Here is a 22598-nt window from a genome sequence, read left to right on the forward strand (position 1 = left end):
GACACACATAGACCATCCACACACACTCCAACTCACTTCAGGCTTCAGATCTGCACTAGTCTACATCTTGCCGGTAGAACTAAGGTTCATGGACTCAAAAAACTGCAAGTTGTGCCAGGTCTACATCAGTATTCCAACAAGGTAGTGGAGCGTTTTAAGAGGCTCTTAATGGCGTGATAGATGATTAGGCAACAGGGCTGAGGTCAATTATCTTACAATTTATATCATTTGGGCAGTGATTTGTCAGGAGAACTATTCCAGCTGGGTGGTTTTCACTTAAAAATTCAATCATAGAGAAGAATAAAAGTTGACGATATTGAGTCATTGCCTCAAAGTTTAAAATTACATTTTTGGACGATTGCACTTTTCTTAACGTTACTGTTGGGAAAATAGATGAGCCAGTATAGAAGTTATGTGACTAGCATACAGTGACACAATTGAGTGCTCTGATGGTTTGAGGTGAGTTAGTGAGGCCACCATGCAGCCAATACAAACAGCTATGACTTATGTTGTGTGGTGAAACAGTTCTTTCCAGTCAAGTCAAGAACAGTTGTATCTTTTGCTATGTCTAGAGTTTTATTGTTAATGTTGTCATAAGAATAATAACTGTTTGTTAAGTTCCGTTGGCTTGGCAAGAAAGAAACGTAGACACAGTGAGGGGACGTGTCTCACCGACAGTGAGGGATCGTGGGAAGTGTAGCTGGCCCAACGTTCATTCTCCAACTCCTCCATCACCTACAGCATGCAAAGAGAGTGAGGGGGTTTTATACACATACTTCAAACAGACATGCACACACACAGCCACACACACCCACACACACAGATACATTGAGTGCATGTACACGTTTTCTACAACACTCAGACAAAACAAACCTGGTTCATGGCACTTTTCAACCAGGTGTCCACTGCAACCCCCACCTGCCGTAGAAGGTCCAACCGAGCCTCCGCTTTCAACTTTATCGTCTTTGGAGAGAGAAGAGGTGAGAAATGTTAAGAAAATCTAATATATCATTAACTCAAATATATCATTAACAGTATGTTGTCATCATTTAAATAAAGCATCTTAAATCTTATTTGTCTTTGTATGTACAATAAGTAAACCTTTGTCTCATAGAGCCACTGTGTGTCCATGTTGCTACATTGACCCTGTAAAATGCAGTCTTAACTGAGCTTGTGATTTGTTCTTTCCCAACGAGACAACATGATGAGACTCGCAGCTTTTATCTCGGATCTTTTCTCTTTTTCTTCTTGCTGTCTTTTACCGTTTTCATCAATTTGCTCCATCACTACCCACTCCTTCTCTTCCTCACTGCTGCTGACAGAGCAGATTGAAAGCTGATGCCTCACTCCCACAGAGACAGACTGATTCACTGTCAAGATAGACTCCCCAGCTTTGATCAATAAAGTTCCAGAGCCCATTTAAACACATCAGTTTTTCTTTTCCATTAGTAGAACCCAACAAATGCTAGAGAAAGGCACCAGCTACCATTACTGCTGCTGCTGCTGTTGGACCATTTACATACTGGATCAAAGGAAAGAAATGTTAAAATACTTGCCAGTTAGACATGAATGATTAAAAGAATGAGCAACAGTGCAGTTCATTAGTTTGAGTTAACAAAATAAGCAGCCAGTAGTGTGAGAACAGATCAGTGGTGGAAAGACTGCACACCCTCGTACAGAGAGAGAGTCCATCTGGGCAGCTGTAATCATTATAACCGACAGAAAGGCCGACAGAAAAATGGATTGAATGATAGACATGTAGAGAAACTGCCGCAGGAAAGCTCAGCTCTGGCCTTAACTAATAGTGCGTTATTGTACGTTATGTCTGATTTAAATCGTTTAGAAGTGGTGAGACCAGAAGATGAGAACAGTTGTACAGAGAATTTCAGTTGAGTCAGAGAATGTTAGGCATAAAGAAACACAGTTGGATCAAGTTGGGCCAATACTACTATTGATTACCGCACGTCGGCTATGATCATTCAGCGATACTGCACTAGGGTTACTATACTAACCACTATATGAACACTATATTCAAACATACAAGATACAAACAATTACAATATATAGCGACACTATATTAAGGAGGTTAAATTCAAGACGAACCATGCTGGAAGTTGTTGGAAAGAGATCATTTGCATGGTTTAAATTATTATTTTACAAAGTCTTATACCTTTTTCCATGTTCCAACATTAGTTTTTTCTATGCATCAATTTTATGGTTATGACTCATCTTATAGCTTCTCAGCCTGGTTCCAGGTTAAAAAATCTTTTTATGAGGATTTTCTGAAACACCAATGGATAAAATGAATGAGATATTTACTCTGGAACCGGAACCATTCTAAAAGTGGGCATCACTGTTATGCTCTATATGTATTGTAGTTTGATTCACAATCCCAAAGCTACAACAGCTTAAGGGAACTGGTTGGTCACAACAATAGAGCAGATATAATAGACATAATTTGTGCAGTGTTTCAATAACCAAACCAAATGGGCATGTTGATACATCTTTGTCACTGTGTCCGTGTTCTAATTACCAAAGATGTTAATACTGTATGTCAGTGCAGAGGAAATTAGATGCTATTTCCAATCAGTTTTTCACTCCTTTGTTTGGTTTCATGTGTCTGGGAGCACAACCTCCTCTGTTTCTGACAGATGCTGATGCCACGTGTTAATAAGGCCAGATTGTCTCGTAGAGCCAGTTTGAGAACAGCCTTCAACAGCTTATTATTATGAAGACAGACTCTTGTCTCAATCATTCTCACTCTCTCATCCTCTGAGAACCTCTTAGAAAGAGGAGGCACAGAGGCCAATGATTAGATCATTTCTCAGAGAAATTCACAGAAAATATCAAACATTTTCCTGCCTTACAAGTATGCTGACAGTGCAAAAATACTATATAATGCAGCTTACACACAAGATAATATTTCTTGTAAATCTCTTCAGCTCTTTGAGCTCAATAGTACGACAGGAAAAAGAAAATAAATAAATTACGAGAACAAAGTCCTACTATTACAAGAACAAAGTCGTTATTTGACCAGAAATAGAGTTATAATGCTAGGACAATATAGATTCACGTGTAGAATCTTTTTTGTCATAATATTAAAATGTATTATTGTAATTACAATATTATATCTTGTAAAGCGTCTTTTATTCTCCAAATATCAGATATTTTCCCCTTATACTCTGTCAGGATTAGATTTTTTCCACACAAGTATCAATCTCTCAAATTTGTGTTGTTAAAATCTCACAAGTATTTCAGGTATTTTTTTTGTCTGAAGAGGATAAGGAATGTGCTGCAGATTTATCCTGATGCCTCATTTCATCTCTGAGATATGTTGCTTTATTCATATCAAAAGCTCCAGTCGAGAAGTCCGACTAGCCTGTGGCAAGCTGTCATTATGTCAAACATACATTAGAATTTATAAATCATTACAGTAATTTTCACTTTACTTTTATCACAGCATGTCATGCCATATCAATTAATTGTGTTGTGATATTTTTGAAGCCATAATATATATTCTCTAATTTTGAAGAGACACAACTCCAGCATCTGTAGTTTCTTTATGCACAGAGATACAGAAATAGTCAGAACTCTGTCAAAGCCGATACAGTCAGACCAGCATCTGTAGAGCGAAGAATACAAAACTGTACTGTTCCTTTCAGTGTTTATTGATTTCCATCAAAACTGTGACATATTTGCTTTTTACCTGCATTAAATCATGATGTTTTAGCACAGACAGTCAACCCACACCAAACACTCATTCTGAAACTCAGTAGGCCATCCAAGGATTTAAGATGTTGTCACAGGGAAAAGTGGGGTATATTAAAAATCAGTAAATGAAGACGGACAACAAAGCTGACTATGTTTTCAATCTCTCTTATTGGCTGGTGGCAACCTCCGCTCCTTAAGCTCACGTTGCAGACCTGCTGCTTCTGAAATATCAATACGCTTTTAGCTGATGACGATGATACTAAAGTAAAACATGGATTATTACCCAGGACTTGCCAAACATTTATCTATTGAGTAAATGTGCCTTATTTAAAATACATTTAAAGGATAAATATCATTTATCCCTTTTTTCTTTACCAGTAATTATAGGCTTATTTGTTTTTCTTACTAACAATGTGTTGAAAAAGCTACTACAAAAATGCTTGATGGGATGAAGATGGGACTTACTGTTAAAGGAAAGACCTGCACTATCACTATACAGATCATGTTGTAATCAAACCTGGATAATGTCCTTTGTGCTGCTTTCACTCCCTTTATAATTCTGAGATAAGAGCTCTGTGATGAAGCCATTTGTACCAAATGAGCTCATACAATATTCATCCTCTTACTCAAGGTAATGCTGCAGAAAAGAATTGCAGACAGACAGACAGTGTGAGCGAGAGGCTGATGCAGAGAGGAAGAGAGAGAGGGTGGGGGGGGAAAGGTGGCGTGGTCACGTCTGCACTTTGCAATTAACATACTCCCTAATTTTTCTGTATTGAGTGAGATCACAGGCTGCAGGGTGTTTCCAAAATATTCTTGAAGAGTAAGGTCAACTAAAATAACGACAAAAAGATAGCTTGTCTATCACGAAGAAGCAGCAACATGACATGACATACTCTTTTGCCAATAATTTGCAATATTTTAGAGGGAAAAAAGAAGGGAGAGATAAATAGTGATCAGTCAGAAGGTAAGCGGAAGGTAACATGCGGGAAGAAATATAATACCTGACAGCAGAGGGTGCTAGATTCGTATGTGAAACCTCATAAGAAATGGTGGCAGAGGCAAAGAGAAAGAGTTTTGCAAAGTCAAGGAGGAAAAAGAAACTGAGAGATGAAACGCAGGTACTTTTGAGAGAGAACAGAAACCGAAAGGAGGTGAGGAAGATGAGAGACACTGCAGTGTTCTCATTCACAGCGTGACACGTTGCATCTGTGAGAATCAATACATAAATGATAGATATCGCTGAGGGGTGGAGAAGGAAAAGAGAGGGGGTGAGAATATAAAGAGAAGGAAGGAGAGACAGATGTGTGGATGGAAAGCCAAAAGAGGAAGAACAAAAAAAATGAAAAAGTTTACAGCACTTAAAGTATTAGATATAAATCTCATTAGATGAGACATTACTCTCCAAAAGTATTTTCAGATTTGTGCAAATCCACTTAGAGCAGAGGATGATATGTGGATAAATAACTTGAAAGTTTCATACATCCTAAACTTGGTGGACTGATCAGTCCTGTGCCAGGTTTGCTATTTACTTGCTGCTATATCAGCCACGCTGCAGAGCAGACTGCCACTGATTCACTCAAAACACTAAATAATTGGTCGCTCAGCCCAAATCCGAGTAGGGGGAATATGACAAGACAGAAAGTTACACTATCATTGTGATTGTTGTGTGAGGGTTTGTTTGTGAGACTTGTTTGTTTTTTTTCCCTACTTTTATACAAGATTGTGGTCTTTCAGTTTCAGTTTTTTATTTCATGTTCAGATTTTGTAATGCTTTGGCTCAAAACCCTGCACTCACATTCATATACTCCCTGCTTGTGCTTGGATTTGCTCTGCTCTGCTAAAAACTGTGCGCTTTCACACTAATATTTCGTTGCTTGGACAGATTTCTTCCGTCATATACTTCTGGCATTATATTGGTTGGCGAATTTTGACAGACTTGTTGCACAAAGCTGAGGCTGGAGCGCAGGAAATTTAAACACAAGCAGCGCATATGTGAGTGCAAGGGCAGTGGTTTGAATGAAAGCTTTACAAAATCAGAATGTGCCATAAATAAGTCCTGTTCTCGAACTGAAAGGCCGGGCTCTTGAATAAAGAAAACCCACAGACTAACTCTATATTGACACTGCTGCGGTCATATAAATATAGATTGCATATTTGCAAGTAATTAATTTTTTTAATTCTCCATACCAATGCAAACTGTGCATAGTAGTCAAAGCTTGAGGCTAATCTATCACAGAGCTAACAAGCTGACAGTCCAATTTCATCTGTCTTTGAATGTCTTTGGACGAGACAAAAGTCATACTAGACACAGATAAAATTTCCCACAATTTATCCTCCGTTACATTACATGATAAAAGATAAATGTCGACAATCTGAGTCACACACCTCAGCTTGGCGCATGTTTTCTTTGGTGTCTTCTATCTTCAGTTCCAGATCAAGTCTGCCTTGTTCTGTGTTGGGCAAACCATGGCTCTCACACTCCTCCAGAGACTGAAAACAACACACAGACAAACACATAACTTTGGTTACTGAATTTCTACAATGGGTATAAATTGAAAACACAAGTGTGTGTGTGAGAAAATCTTACTCTCTTGTAATGGATGATATTCTTGTGTTCCCTGGCCGCTCTTGTTGCCCATTTCCTGGCCTCTTTGTTCAGACTGTGCTCCTCCGTTGTCCCTGTATCCGACTCCAGCTGACGACTCTAATATAGACAAACATGGACACACACACACGCCATCATGGTAGGCAAACACACACACACAAGTGTACATATAAGTACAGTATCAGCAATAACAGCACAAGGTGTTTGCTTTGCAGAAGCTGTTAATAAAGCTAAAGAAAGTGTGAGAGAAAGATGGTTTCCTTCACACATAATTGATAGAGGGTGTGCTCTATTGTTATGCTGATGGAATAATGGAGTAATTTTCATACAAAGCTGAAGCAAACTGTAGCATATATCTGTATCCTATAATGTTACACAAATTAGTAAGAAAAGTATGAAAAAATATGACATTAGATTTCACCTCCTAAATAACGGAGCCTCAAGACGTACACCCACCCAGTGTCACTGATAGAGACCTGAGAGCCTGAGGTTCACCTTAATCTGATAATAAAAGAGCTTTAGCCTCAGACTCAACTACACAATATTTTAATTCCAAGTTTCCATGCACATCATATCTATTAATTATGTGCTGCTTCAGTAACAAGAGGGCACACAACTAAGCTAAGTATAGGTGTGAAACCCAGAGCTTCACACTAGAGATTTACGGCTTAATTACGTTCATGTGAGGGAGCGTGTCAGGGAGTTAAAGCGGAGACAAAACACCTGATTTAAACAGTGTCTGTAAACTGACACGTTGTGGAGAGAGCAAAGTTCTGTCTCGATATTTTGTTAAAATGATTGGTAGAATATTGATAGAGTTTAAAGGCTGAATTGGAGCTTCTTTCAAACGTCCTACCAGTATTTATGTGCTGCAGGGAAAATGTGAAAGCTGAACACCATGCAACGTACAGTATATGGATCTCCTCCTTTGTTTAAGTTGCTCATATGGCAGCTTTTACAGCATGATGGTAAGCCTGTAAAAAGTCATTCTTCAGTGTATTACATCTGCAAAGGAGATTATGTTTTCATGTGCTTTTCTCTGTCTGTTTATCTGTTAGTATACAAAACTATTCAGCCGTTGTCCATGAATGTGGGCAGTGGAAGAACCATTAAACCGTTATATTTTGGAATGGAACTAGATAAACAAACAGATCCAGGAATATCTTTATATTTTCATTAACATGGCGAGATGATGTGTTAGGACTGGTGAAGCTTGGCACCCTTGGTTTTCATATAAGCAATTACTGGTTTCTATGACACTCCACAAGTACTGTTACATTTCATTTATGTATTTTGCATTTATGTCTTGTTAATTTCGACACATTATTTATGCAATTCAAATGTTTTTTCGGGGTATTGTGAACCTGTAAGCTAACTAGGACAATAACAGACAATTTTTAAATAAAATTAAGAATTATCATAATGTAATGTGGATAATCCATGATTATATTATATTCAGATTTATAAATCAAAAATGCAACTAGTCCGCCTTACAGCTAAGGGGAATGTGAGGTAAAGCACAGTAAATATAAAAGAATGAGATCATACTGTACTTCAATAACAACCCTCACTGTCGTAACAGTAATTTAGATCACTTGATAGTACAACTGCTATTTTGAAACCTTGGGTGTAAAGCTGTAAGAACAAAGTGTTCCTGTGTGTATGAATGGGAGGCACGACGTACAGTACACTGGTTGAAAAGTGGGACTAGGAATATCAAAGACTAAAACCTGGGGCCTTGGGTCACATAGTGTCTTTACTATTACATTAGTTTTCTCTGAACCCAGCCATTTTCTTGCCTCGTTGTGAAGCTATGAATGCACTGTTCTGAAGTAGGTGAGAATCGTTTCAAACAAGTCACAGTCTCTAAAAAAAGACCTCCACAGCTCAGAGAGAGACAAACCACCGTCCTGACTGATGCAATACATCAAATTGCACAGCACCTCTGGTAGTATTCCTGTGTAAGCTGTTTTAATGAATTTTTAAAAGCAGTGGGAGCCTGAGACTCCAGGGTGTCTGCACAACCTACAGCAGAGCAGAAAGTAGTACGCCCTGACTGCGGCTAATACATTGCTATGATTAGACATTCTGTGTGGATTAATTGCCAAGAAAAAATGTAAGGTGTTCTCATAAAACAGGAATTTGCAAACAGCTGCAAGTTTAACACAAGAGAATCCGTAATCCAATTTAGTCTTATTTTCAGTATTATTTAACATGAGGTCCTAGAAAAGCAAATATTTATAATATGCTATAATATGATAACCTTCTTTGTTATTTGGTCACATACTCACATACAGCATGTGTCTTGATTTTAGTGGGAAGGTTTAGATTAAATACAAACAACTAAAATATGCACATATACACAAACAACAACAAGAAAAACAAAAACTTACAGTGACCATATCTTGAACCTATAACACACTGCAAATGTGCAAACAAATCCCACACACCAAACATTGACTCATCTATACAGGAGGGCGATGATCGCGTAGTGACATTTCAACAGATGATGCAACAAGGTTTCGGCATGTAATGAATCATCTGGTGCTGGGACGCCACTGGTCACCATCACACGACAGTGTGACGGCATCACAGTGCTCTGATCCCACTATCATAACAGCAGTATTCAGCCATCCAGCAAATGCAGCTCTCTTGTTTCACTAAAGCAACAAGGAAATTAAGGGTTTATAAGGTCTTATGGAGCCGCAGTATCGTTGTCCCTCTGATACACACCCTCAACCAATAGTGTGTCAGTCTCCGCTGTCAATCACAACACTTTTTTTATAGCATCAAATAACTAATTAACACCAAAGCTACCAGAAAATGAATATCTAAACAAACATCAGTGTGATAAGAACTACCTAAAATGCGAAGAACTTATTTGTTGTGTACTTGGAGTTTTTAGTTTACGCCCTTGACCCATTCATTTACATGGAGGAGGCAGGATGTATTACCTATACTGCAGCCAGCCACACGGGAGAATCAAAACACTTTGGCAAGCTGTCATGAAGTTCACCTTTATACGTGTTGACAGATTACATGTTTGCCGGACAAAATAATCTTGCAATTTATGTGAAAGTCTTTCATCATGCTCACGCTCCCATATGTGCTCAAATATGCCCTTTGTGTTGAACTGACTAGATGTGCTTGCCTGGCTGCTCCACTGTCTGTTTAGGAACAGACAGCAGGGATGTGAAGGTTATGCAAGTGGAACTACTGTCTGTCTGACTGTCTGCAGTCAATCAGAGTTAAACCAGGAAAGAAAAACTACTCAGCACTTTATAGTTAAGCAGTCTGTTTAAGAAGAGAGCAATATGCAAATACTCTGCTCATATGGACACAGTGGTTGATATATAACCAGTGCCTCAGTTCAGGTCAATATCACTAAATAAAGAAATATATTAGAACATAAATGGACGTGATGATTCATGGATTGTGTCAAGAATGCAAATGGAAATTTAACAATTAAGACTACCTGTGCCAGGGTCATTCTCATAGCACTGACGGGCGACGGCTCAATGTCCACCAACTGCTGCACCGAGCTCAGAGTCTGGCACACACACATAGACGCAGACCAGTATCCCCAGCACACACACACACACACACACAAACACACACACACACACACACACACACACACACACACACACACACACACACACACACACACACACACACACCCAAGAGCAGCAATGCATTCACACAGACACGTAGACAAAGGGAGGAGGTTAATAGGGGGGGAAAAGTGTAGGAGGAAAGTGTTAGCAAAGGTTGAACAGGAGGCTCACAGAAGGAAGAGTACATTGTTAAAAAAGATCAGAGTGGGAGAAGGTGAGTGAAAAGGTGAAAGATTCAAAGAAGCTGAGAACGGAGAGAGCACAACATGACTCAGACACAGGAGAAAAGGATATAGGAATTAGGACCAGTGTCTAATGGGAGACGTCTCTTTTTTTAGCCAGCAGTACTTAACAAGGCCCTGGAGGGGTGAGACAGCATGGCTCCCGCAGCTCCATTATGATCACAGATTATCAATTGACGACAATATAAAATATTATGATCATTCAACAACCACTTGATTTGAAATAATTTTTATATTAACTTGATGACTACAAAGAGAAGTTCCCAATGGACAGAGATTTATTATTTCAGTGATTAAAATTAGACAGAGTAGATTCATACTTCTATCATGCCAGACACTGGTTAACTACATGACTCCATCCTGAATTAACATGAATAAATCTCCAAAGGCTCAAGAGAAAATATTCACAATATTTTCCTGTATAATTTCTCTATTTTCTTGGAGAATAGGGAAGATGAGAGCCTCGCCTCACAGGCCCAATGTTTTAATGTCTTTCTTTAACAAGCATGGTATTCAATGTAACGCATATTCTGTTTCAGTGACTCAACTAAATTGAGATGAGCAGCCACAGATATAAAATAATAGATTGTAGGGGACAGAAAGAGTAGGAGAGAAAACCCACAACTAGCACCATAAGAGGCTGATTATGTGTTTGTGTGTGTGTGTGTGTGTGTGTGTGTGTGTGTGTGTGTGTGTGTGTGTGTGTGTGTGTGTGTGTGTGTGTGTGTGTGTGTCTGTGTGCGTGAGAGTAAATGCAAAGTCTTTTGAAGACACGAAGGAACGACTGCCCATATACATGCAATAAATTGACAAACCTGCTGTGTGAACAGGTTCATGTCCAAAGAATACAAACTATATAAAAGTATGTGTCTCACCATGTCACATTCACTTGGCTGGAACTGAAAGTCGTGTGCTTTGTGAAACACTGGATTCTCCTGCATGAACAGCTGCTGGTTGAACTCTTCAATTATCTGTAAGATAGACAGGAACATATTGTGAGCGGAGCACAGTCAAGTTCATGCAGACTTCAGACTCCAATTACACCATGTGCCTATGCTCCAACATGGTGCACAGCACTTGTGTACTCTGCTGGTTACCCACTGTGCTGAAGCTGCGTTACGATTTGCCTCACAACACGTAGCAAATGTTCTATTTGCCGTTTATTCATGAACGGGAGGTGAAAGTTTGCCACTGACACGTTTGTGTATGTGGGACTGGGCCCTTATAAAAGCATCCATTAAGGTACAAGATCGATCAGCTTTCTTTTAAAGGGAAGGGGAGACGATACGCTGATGGTTTATTGCTAGTTACAGCCTAAAAACACCATTATCAATAAAGAGACCATAAGCCTCTTCCACCTTGCGCCTGACACAATCAACTTTTTTCCCGCTGTTGATTTGGACACACATTGGACCTAAACGCACTTGCAAAATGTGATTCAAACCATATGCTTAACGCATTAAAATAAAGCCACACGCAAGTACAAATGCAAGCTTTGTGAAGACAAACAACAAGCCAATGCAAAGATAAGCACTAAAATATATGAAAAAATAAAACAATAATCCTTCCTTACTTCCTTACAGTGCCTGCTTCTAACAGAGTGTTTTAATCATGTTATTATGTCAAAAGGTTGGGATGATATTTCCCAGCAGACCTGACTCACCCTGGTGGATTTGTCCAGCAGGAACTGGAAGGTGTTGTGTGTTGCTTGGGAGGCCTCTAATTCAGTATGACACAGCGACACCAGGTAGTCTTTCACATGCTCGTAGATTCTGCCATCCAAGGCCTGGAGGACACAAAGAGAGAGAGAGGGACTAGGTTTTATCACAAAAGAAAGGATTAATTCAACGTCATTCCATAATACTTCATAATGAATTAGAGAGCACAAGAGAAATCAGGAGGGGACACCCAGACAGAAAAAGAGAGTGAATATTAGACATATACAATTTTTACGCTACATTCATTCAGATGTGACAGGCCTTGATTTAACAGGCCTTAAAACACACAACATTTTCAATCGTTGCAAATTGCCTTACCTTTACACAACATCAGCAATAGAAGACATAAACTGTGAATGTCCTAATAGTTGATAAGACAAGCATGTTGTGTCTGCCCTCAGGAAACAGGACAGACAGTCTGGCTCCATGTGTTTTTTTCTTTCATCAAGACATGTTTTGGCCCTCGGGCCTTCTTCAAGATCCTCTTCAGGACTTTAAAGAAGTGCTCCTCACTATAGCCCTTGATGTTGTTGTAAAGTACTTCCCAATAACATGACCCTTAACTGAAGTCGAAGTTAAAACTCTCGCACACAGTCTTCCTACTCAGCCGCCTGATCAGGCTGTGTTGTTGTGTACTAACAGACTCCTGTCGGGGAGGGAAACCGTATCCTGTTATTGTTCTTGTTGGTCAAAAGGGTGACATCATGTTAATCAAAGAAATTTCCAGCTTTAACCCGACTAGGGGTCTTATCAGCCAGAGTAACTGAAATTCGAACTCTCGTCCGGGACAGATTCTTATCAATGAAACTAAACTGAGAAAAAAAAAAAAAGAAGGTAGAGAAGGGAACAAGTGAAACAAATGACAAGAGGAGAGAAGGAGGCGGTAGAAAGTCAAAGGAAGGACAGAAACAAAGCAACTTTTTTCATTTGACAGTTCTTATCATTAGAGGTTCCAGATGAAGCAAAATAAAAATATTCCAAATGAACAGCCTTTCAATGGGGAGCTGTGGTAGTGCTGCCAAGCTGTAGGCTGCCCTGCCAAACAGACAGATAGGAAAGAGAGAGAGAGAGAGAGAGAAGGGTTAATGGCAGTGGAGGAGAGGAGAGAGAGTTTGAAAAGGTATAAAAGGTGATAATTGGTGAGAAAAGAGAAAGAGAGACAGGCTGAGAGATACGTGTGGGGGGATGTGACAAGTGTTCTTTGGATCGTGCTCACACAGCTGCAGGGGGAGGTGAAGGGGTTCAGATTCCAATTCAAAAACACACACAAACTCTCAAATACTCAGACATGCATACACTCCTCTGGTTTTCACTGAAGCTCACACTTTCAGAAATCGTCTTACACTCTTTGTTGGTCAGTGGATGTTTTAGGCCAAGACTATATTCTCCCATGCTAAAACATACAAATGGCCTTTTCTCACACTCACGCACAATTTTTTTTCAATATGCACAAAAACTTGAATACAGCCTTTGCACAACTGAGCAAAAAAAAACAACACACACACACGTATTACACAGACGTTTTAAAACAATGGCGTATTGACAAGGAAATTATGTCATTAAGGCTGGGTTGTTGGCCGGCTTGACTCAAAATGTTCCCACATCAGTCCGCTCGTTTCCTCCTTCATTTTTCTTCCCTCCCTTCACTCCTCTTTTCATCCATTTACGGTAATGTTGAAAAGAAGTGAGTCAGCTACCAGAAAAAGCCCCATCCCCATGTCATGGTCATTGTGTGAGTGCGTGGGTTTGCTAGTGTGTTTGGGTTGAATGACTGAAACCGCCTCGACTAACTACACCTATGAGAGCCAGACAGGGCGGCTGAGGTTGACTTGTATCGTGTGCATGTGTGTGTGTGTTTGTAGCAGGGGACATTGAAGTGTACAGTAATACAGACATCGACTGCCAACAGCAGAGGGAGATGTGGAGCAGCATGTTCTTCCTCTGCCCTCTCACTACAACTGTCGCATTGACAAGGACAGCAGTGCTCCACATAAGGTGTGTGTTATTGCAGCATCTAGGTAAAGCACTTTGTACAGTCACTGTTTACAAAGTGGACTCCTGATCTTAACAATATGATTAACTTTAAGCCTCCTCAGCCATCATCCCCAGAAAACCTATTCTTTTTCTGTCAGTCATCTCTCCACATGTAATCGATAATATTCTTTGCTCCGGTTTAAACATTAAAAAACTGAAATAAACAAGATTTAGATAAAGAGCACTGATTAAGAAACAGGCCATTTTCATACGAATGAAAGTAGAAAGCATATACTGTCTGAGCTGTATATTTGCTGTTGTGGTGAAGCAATTTTTTGTCTGTCTGCAAGTGTGATCAATGTGTGCCATCGATGCCGCTCTGCTCTACGGGGTGGCCTTTTCTTTGAGATGTCTCAAACCTGTGAAAAGCACACAGGCTTCCTCATTATGCATATTTTGATCTTTCTGTTGGGGGGTGCTGTAACATTGATTTTTAGGAGAAGACCTGTAAACACCACAAATTCACGAACCGCAGAGGAGGGAGAGAGCGCGGGACGAGCAGATTGCTTCCCTCAAGCGATGTCCCCTTGTTCTGTTTGTGTGTTTGCGTGCACGTATTTGCGTATGTGCGAGTTTCCCCGCTGTCCCCCGTCCTTCTGTCACAAGGAGCTGAGGATCTATTATTCAGAATGGCCTCATAGTATAGATGCTCATATGTGCCTGAGGCAGAATATGTGAGATAGGAGGGATCGAAAAGGAGGGATGGGCGGGGGTAAGAGGCGGGTAGCTGAAGATGGAAAGGAAAGGAGTGAGATAGAGAGAAAACACAGAAAAGAGAAAACCGATCTGCAAAAAGATTAATGAGCATTACTTTGAATATGTTATATTGGAATAAACACAACTTACTTCACAGTTCAGACACAGCGTGTACATGTAAGTGTGTGTTTGTCAGACTGTACTGAATGACCTCACCCTTACTCAGCAGCTTATTCACCACACAATAGCTATGGTGTCTATGTGCAGGGCAGACTAAAACAGGGCGATAAAACAACATCAATGATTATCTCAATATTATTTTTATCAATAGCAACTCAAAATAATATAATGAATTGTGAAATAGAGTTCAGCTTGGGCGAAGAAATTTCTGTCCGAAGCCGTCCAAGCCCAAGAGCAAACTAAACGAGCCAAACCCGAACCGTCTGACAATCTGTATTATTATTTTACTTTTTTTATTTGAACCAGACCCGAATCGTATTTTTAACCTGATTTCAGGCACGTGTAGTGTATGCTATATCACCAAGCCCGATGGCAGACTGTCGTTTTGTGTATGAACTTGTAGATATGTGTCTGGCAGCATGATTACATGCACACTTTATTAGTTCATTATTATTATTATTATAATTATTATTATTATTACTACTATTTAAGATTATTAACAGATTTAGCCATTAATCATGTATCATTGTTAGTTTTTTTGTGTTAGTGAACATAACCCAAATTTCTTTGGTTGTTTGAGCTTAATTCCTGTTTGGATTTTGTGTATGAACGAGAAAGGTCATGTACAACCAGAGGGAACATGGTGTTTGTACACACAAACAGCAGCCTGGCAAACAAAGACGGCAGAAAAATATTAAAGGTGACACTGAATCAGCTTCTGCGTCACAACTGAGCGCTTTGAGCCCCCTAACAAACCATGACGCCTACATCCCACAGACACATTTAAATCGACAGACATGCACAGCTGCACGTCATATGAAGGTGTCAGATCCGATTATGAGCTCAAAACAATATTCACTGCACACAGAAAATGAAACCTTCATTGATGCTCCAGTTATTTGCATCAATCCTCTGATGAGTATTTTCTATACTCTCAATAAAACAGTCTTTAAAAATTACACACTACCTCAAAGTCTTCTGTTAATCCCTCATTCAAAAATCATAATTTCATGCCCACCAATCAGTAGTTAAGAGCAGACATCCAGGCAGCTCATATTGCAGCAATTCTCTTCACATAAGCCCCTTTCAAATAATAAATCAAGGGAACAGTCTTTAAAGACTCAAAACTCTGAAATCATCACTTTTTCATGTATGGTTTTCAGTGGTACAGCCAAACTTAGAACGAGTGTGACTTTGTGCTCTGATAAAAGGGAGACGCTTACCCTAAATTGAGCTTTGATTCAAATAAACTTCCCTCTTTGAAATTTTTGGAACCAGAAATTGCATCCTGCTTCTGGAAAATCCCTCTGGTTATTATTCGTGTGTGAGACTCTTAAATCAGTGGTAGTTGTAGTAAAGGAAACTTTGGTTACAGCATTAAAATGTGAACCTTCTGCTGACTGGAGGCTGATTTACACAATTTTTAAAAGAACTTGTGGATTCGCTCCATAAATACCTGTATGCAGTGCAGTAGATCTGTGTGATAGTAACGGTCATGATGAGCATTGGCAGCAGCTAGCGTTAGCAAGTAATCATTCCTGGCCTGTGTCGCCTTGGAGTTGCAGTCACTTCTCTTTGCTTTTAGCTGAAACCAAAAAGAGAAAGACAATATTGCATTGATGTACGACAGAGACAGACAAAGGCTTTAAACATCACATTCGATGCTCCTGAATTTCTATGGACTGAGTATTAGGAGGCCAGGAAGAGAGTCCACAGAAACCGGGTTTCTGTGTGAGGCTCTCACTCTGACATTTTTGTTCACACATGCACCTCCTCCTGAGAAAATACCGAGTATCTACAGAGTTCAGTGCATTTCTGAAAGCAGCTTTTGTGAGTGAGCCCTCTTACCTTTACACTTGCTTTCTGTAAACTAATTCTCGACTGAAAAAGCCCCAGTTTAGACCTGGAAAAAAATACAGCAAACAATGAAGTTAATCTTGATGAATAATGCATTCATATCTCATATTAATAAAAAAAAAAGTAACATGTCGTTATCTATCCCTGTGCACTTAAGGAGGCCAAAAACAAAGAAACACATTGGTGTATGTTTAAATACCACATTGCTACTTGATTCATTCACGTTGAGTCATTTAATTCAACAGATATTTATATTAAGGTAGAGGTGGAAAAAGCTCTGGGCATTTCTACAACATCATAACTCTGCTCTTTAACCTCTGATTTACTGAAGTCATCATAAATTGACCCTGTACAGTCTCAGGCTTGACACCAATAAATTTCAACCTGATCCAGGCATCAGGATTTATAATCGTGGTGACATCAGAAAGACCTGCCTGATAAAATGATAGAGAGTCTGTGTGTGCATGCATGTGTGTGTGTGGCCATACGTATTCCATATCCTCTCACATCAGATGAAAAATACATTAGGGGTGTGTGAAAATGTCTGACACTTGCCTATACTGTGTGTGTCTGCATTATATCGTTCTATGTTCCCCTGCACCAAGTAGTGTTGGATGTATAAAGATTGTGTTGTGTCTCTTCATCATCACTTCCCGTGCGGCTCTCCTGCCTGACAGAGACTAATGACTCGCTGTTTCTTGCTAATGAAATACACACACATCCACTCGTGCAATGGCAAAAAAAGGCAATGCAGTAATTTCTGAAGCTGTGACTTTCCACTCAGCGATAGAGTACAGAGAGGAGCTCATTGGTCAATTGATGTGGATGCTAACTGGAGTCTGGAATTCAGTGAGGTGGAAATGCCTCTATAGCTAGAGCTACATATAGGGATAAAGCTACACTCATCAAGGTTGGATCAAATTTTGGTACCAACTGTGACTGCAAAGCAAAAAATACATGATTCCATTAATTCTTATAGTAGAAACACATGGGCTAATCTCCCCAAAAACATTTTTTTAACAAAGGTATCACATTCACATAAGGACTTGACTATATTCCATTGCGATATGTACACAAAGAGCTGCAAACACAACTGAGGCGTATCTGTTCAAATGGAAAGGAGTAACACTATAACAACAGCCTCCTGTGACACCTGAATACACTGCTGAGTATACATGACTTCCTCTGGTATTTGGTGAGAGGTTTTAGGACATGAAACGTAAACAAAAGGATCTGAACATATCTGCTTTGCTCAATACGGGCTAATGTGCCCAACAACTTATAACATGAATTAATTGAGCAGCTCTTTTTTAAGTAAGTCTTAAAAAGACTTGGTTCCACTCAAGACTGACTGACCAAAACCTGGAAAATCATCTACAAGAAGCATCATCAACATCACTACCATCTGACATCATGCGCCTCACCAGAGAGAAGCAGGTCCAACCATCGCATTAAAGAGTTTAGTGTGATATGTGCTTAATAATTGAATATGGCCCAACGATGTAAACTGAAATGGCCCTTGATAAGTCAAGGATTCCCTATACCTGCCGTAATTGCTCTCAAAGGTACTTCAAATACTGAGTACTGTTTTCACCTTCTCATTATGGGGTATTGAGTGCACATTTGTTTTTACGTACATGTATATCCCTTCCAACAAACACACACACACACATGTGCTGTTCCCTGGTGAACTTACCTGGCCTCTATGTCCACCTTCTCCCGTACAGCGTGGGCAACCTGCTCCGAGTCGTAGTATTTTTTCTTGGCTTTGGCCAAATCCTTAACTGACTCCTGCAGCTCTACCTGAATGCCACTCAACAGATCTATGGTCTGCAAAGGGAAAGAAGCAACAGGCGAATAGTTAAAGACAGAGCAGAGCAACGTGACTCATGTTCAGTCAGTGTTGAGTCCATGGGACAAAGCTGCAGAGATAACAAAGATTGCTTCAGGAAGCCATGAGTAACTCCCGACTATCATCACATTCCACTCACTTTTTTGAGCTGCTGTTCCTTGTAGAGTCTAACAGTCTTAGCGAGGTCTGATACTTGACTCTTGTAGTTGTCACACACGTTGAGCCTGGACTGGCTCACCTGCACTGTACCTTCTAAATAGGACCTCCACACTGCATACACATTCCTGTTTGGAGAGGAAACAAACAACAACACTGCTCAGTAGCTGTTCTATACTTCACAGTCGTAAGAACAATTGTTTTTTAAAAAAATCATTGAGTTTTCCTGCAGAGAGGCAGAAAATTGTAATCCCCAATACCAGTTTGTGGCTGCCACTGTGGGATTAAAAAACAATATGAATGTGTGGGAAAATGCTGCTGCTAGAACCTACAGCTAGAATCAATTCCTGTATTTCTAACTTTCTGTTCAAGGTTTTATATTACAGTGCCATTGTTACAATAAATAATTGTAGTACCTGTAGTCTGTTCTCTGGTCATCAGGGTTGATTCCAGGCCAGTCTCTCTTGAGGTACTGACTTGCTAATTTCTGCAGAGCCTGAAAGCAGTAGTGAAAATAAAACAGTGAGAATAATTAATGCTAGAGTATCTGAATAGTGAGTTTGTGGTAAATTCACGCTGTCAGAAAACATAAATCTTCCTGAAACCTTAAAATTACACTTCATGAGGCTGAATATTGCAGAACAGATTCTGATGCATCTGGTTAATAGGCTACTTTCAGAGATGCACTGAAATTATTTTCTGAAGGGGCTGTATGTGGGAACGTAAATGTCCGAGTCAGTGCCTCCTGATACAACTTCCAGGCAGCCCCTGTAGCAAAATATCTGAAAAATGTGCGAGTATGTGATATTGCAGCAGGAAAATGTCCTGATAATTCCCAGCAAGTAAGTGGATGCGCTAACACATGGCAAATCCAAAACTGATAAAAAACAAAAGAATACAAAAATCTCAGGATGAAAAAGAGACGCCATAAACCTAAAGACATCACAAAATGTAATTCAATTCAATTCAATTTTATTTGTAAATCCTAACATTCATTATCTCAAAGCACTTAACAAAGTAAGGTTGGAGTTCAATATTAGTAAATCTTTCCAAGTTTACATCAACAACGAGATTCGAAAGCTTTTGTCGTTAAAGTCTGATGCCGCTGGAAAACATTTCCGATAATATGAAAAGGATGGTCCTTTACTTTTTGGTTCCAGTTATTGCAGTGATATTACATTTCTATTTCAAGCACGCAGCCAAAATCTTGACTTATGCACTCAGTAAACAAACACCAGTATAAAAATGGATCATCTCTGAGTCAGCAACAGTGAATCCCCAAACAGCTCCTGCGTGTATTAGCAGAAACTCAAAAGCTGCCAGAACAGATAACCTACATCTTCTGGACTGTGTCACTGTGTCAGAGGCAGCACATTGCAGACACTCTACCCCTGTGTGCTTGTGAGATCATTGGATAAATGAGAGTGTGTATGTGTGTGTGTGTGTGTGTGTGTGTGTGTGTGTGTGTGTGTGTGTGTGTGTGTGTGTGTGTGTGTGTGTAGGCGTGTAAATCCATTTTTATAAAACAGATGCTAACAAACCACAACAAAAGCTACGACAATCCAATCAGGACCGACACACAGAGCTCGGGGAAACACTGATATTCATCACATCAATCTGAATATAAATGTTATCTCCTCCTCCGTCTCCCAGTCATCAACTCTCTGTCTATCTTCAAATTTACTTTCAAATTATTAACGTTAGCATTCTCACAGGTATATTTTCCAAATGTTACCCTATTTGTCCTCTCGTCCCCATCACCCTAACATGAATACCGACATATTCTCATCATCTTTCTAATCACCCTCTCTCTCTCATATCAGCTTTTTGGTTGTCTCCATTTTCAAATTTCCTCTTTTTCTCCCGTTCCTTGAAACACCTCTCTCTTTTCTCTTTCTCTCATCTTGCCCTTCATACCTTTCACAGATGGTGAATGAGGCCAGAAGACTGTACTTCTTCTGTACCTTTATTGATGGTTTTCTATAGGATTATTTTCCCTTCTTTCTTGAATTTTACTGTCTTTATTAGTTTGTTCAATGGGCAATTAAATATACTGCAACAGATGTAGCACAGTACTACTTTACATCTGTTGTTCCTGGGTATTTATACAAATAAAATCATAATAAAAACATGGTAATATTGTACGGCAATAATAAAAACACCTACATCATAGACCGGTGCTTGTACATTCAGAGAGGCAGTATCAGACCTTAATGATTAAAAAGCTTTTAAAGAGACCTAGGCAAACAGAAATACACAAAACCTGCACTATCCCACAAATGAGGAAACACGTTTGCTTCAAGACTTTGACTGCTCTGTCTGTCACACTCTGGGGAAGGGTGGAGTGGGTGTGAATGTTTTTGATGAAAGACTGTGAGAATGTGTCTCTTTGTTAGAAAAAGAGACTCTGTGACATTCAACATTCAAATTGCAGCAAAAGGGCCAGTGATGTAATTCCCCTCCCTGTTGTATAAACATTATTTTAACGGTGCAAGTTTTATGTGTGAAATACCCTGTATGTTGTATACACTCGTGTGTTGGAGAGAGAACAGTGACTGACAGCTGAAACAACCACTGACTGTGAAGTGCCAGGCTTTTAGGAGGAGTCATCTGACAGCTTGACTTTCACACCACACGTTCACATTCTTACTCAAATCCTATAGGCATGAGACGTTTTCAGACATGAACTCCAGAAAATGCCCGGAAAATTAGGTTGGATAGTTTCCGGAGTTTGTTTTTCAAATATGAAGAATGGAGCAGGAAATTGTCTCGATCAGACATGTTCACAACAACAGGAACATGTCCTGAACATTCAGGTGAGGGGTAACGTCCGGGTATATGCAGGACGCAAAAACGTGACATTTAAATTAATTAGCATGGCATTGGCCCTCATCATCAAAAGCTCTTGAATCTCACTTTCTTTTCAAGTTGACATCTTAATGACCATCTTCTGTGGGTATAGAACCTCTTTTTCAGATAGTATTCTCTGTTTTTTTCTGTTTTGCATCTGTTGCGTATTAGAAACTTGCTCACTGTCTGAAAACATTTTACAAGGGACGCAGGAAAAGTCCCAAAAAACAAGCAATTGACTTGGACGTTGGTGTATTCAGATACAGCCCTTTCAGATAATGTCAGTGCCTGTCTGAAACAAGCTTAATCTTGCAACTTCTATTGCTAGCCGACCTTCTTACACGAGAATAGTCTATAGGAAGAAGTCACTTAAACACCAGGATGGGGAGGAGGAACAATTACAGCAACCACTATACCCACTGGGAATTCAAAATGTTGTGGGTGTTGCAGGCTTATATGTTGGAGCACCGTCTATGACATTAAGTAGTAGGAGTGATGTTATCTAGTGGTGACCCAGTCAGTCAAGAAATAGACCTCGTACTTTTCCTGGATTCAAACCTTTTTTTAATGCCAGAACACAACGTAAAGTATCCTCGATGAGTCTGTGATGACAGGCCCGCTATCTGAGGAAGAGCTATGGCTGCTAAACTTGGCAATGACTGAATGGTGAGAAGCACACCAGTGACTGATTGTGACAGCTCCCCTGAGAGGCTGTTGGCCAACACGGAGGATGTATTTCTGATGCTTTCTCCTTTTCCTCTCACTGTCTGCTTCTAGCTCTTTTTATTTTCTTCTGCTTTTTCTTACTCCCCCTTTTGTTCTACATTTACATTCCTTTTCATCTTTCTCTCTCTATCCGGCCGCCATTCTTTTTATTTTCTACAGGACATCTCACGCCTGCACCCTGCCCCCCCTGTCTCTCCTGTAATCACCTGACAACCACCTGAACAGTGTGTTGCTATGGCAACCCCTGTGCCCTTCCTGTGTGGTGTACGTAGAGTAGAACAGCTCCATGTAATACACAAGCATGCAATGAAACAGACAAAATAACACATACCTCCTGTTTTTGTGATCAGG

At 39.8% G+C, this 22598-nt stretch overlaps 1 protein-coding gene across 1 annotated transcript in view; it reads right to left on the minus strand.

The window, feature by feature from the left end:
• The window catches only part of LOC133003696 (F-BAR and double SH3 domains protein 2-like), a 115913-nt gene that overhangs the window by 15719 nt on the left and 77596 nt on the right, over positions 1-22598 (minus strand). The window contains exons 4-14 of the mRNA XM_061073487.1: positions 19088-19167; positions 18655-18799; positions 18360-18493; positions 16655-16709; positions 16263-16391; positions 11842-11964; positions 11054-11149; positions 6302-6418; positions 6100-6204; positions 874-963; positions 673-735 (exon numbers count right to left, since the gene is read on the minus strand). Of these exons, the coding sequence (XP_060929470.1) occupies positions 673-735; positions 874-963; positions 6100-6204; positions 6302-6418; positions 11054-11149; positions 11842-11964; positions 16263-16391; positions 16655-16709; positions 18360-18493; positions 18655-18799; positions 19088-19167 (1137 nt within the window). The remainder of the gene's footprint in view (positions 1-672; positions 736-873; positions 964-6099; positions 6205-6301; positions 6419-11053; positions 11150-11841; positions 11965-16262; positions 16392-16654; positions 16710-18359; positions 18494-18654; positions 18800-19087; positions 19168-22598) is intronic.

The sequence above is a fragment of the Limanda limanda genome, chromosome 6, assembly GCF_963576545.1.
Source record: "Limanda limanda chromosome 6, fLimLim1.1, whole genome shotgun sequence".
NCBI classification, from domain to species: Eukaryota; Metazoa; Chordata; class Actinopteri; order Pleuronectiformes; family Pleuronectidae; genus Limanda; species Limanda limanda.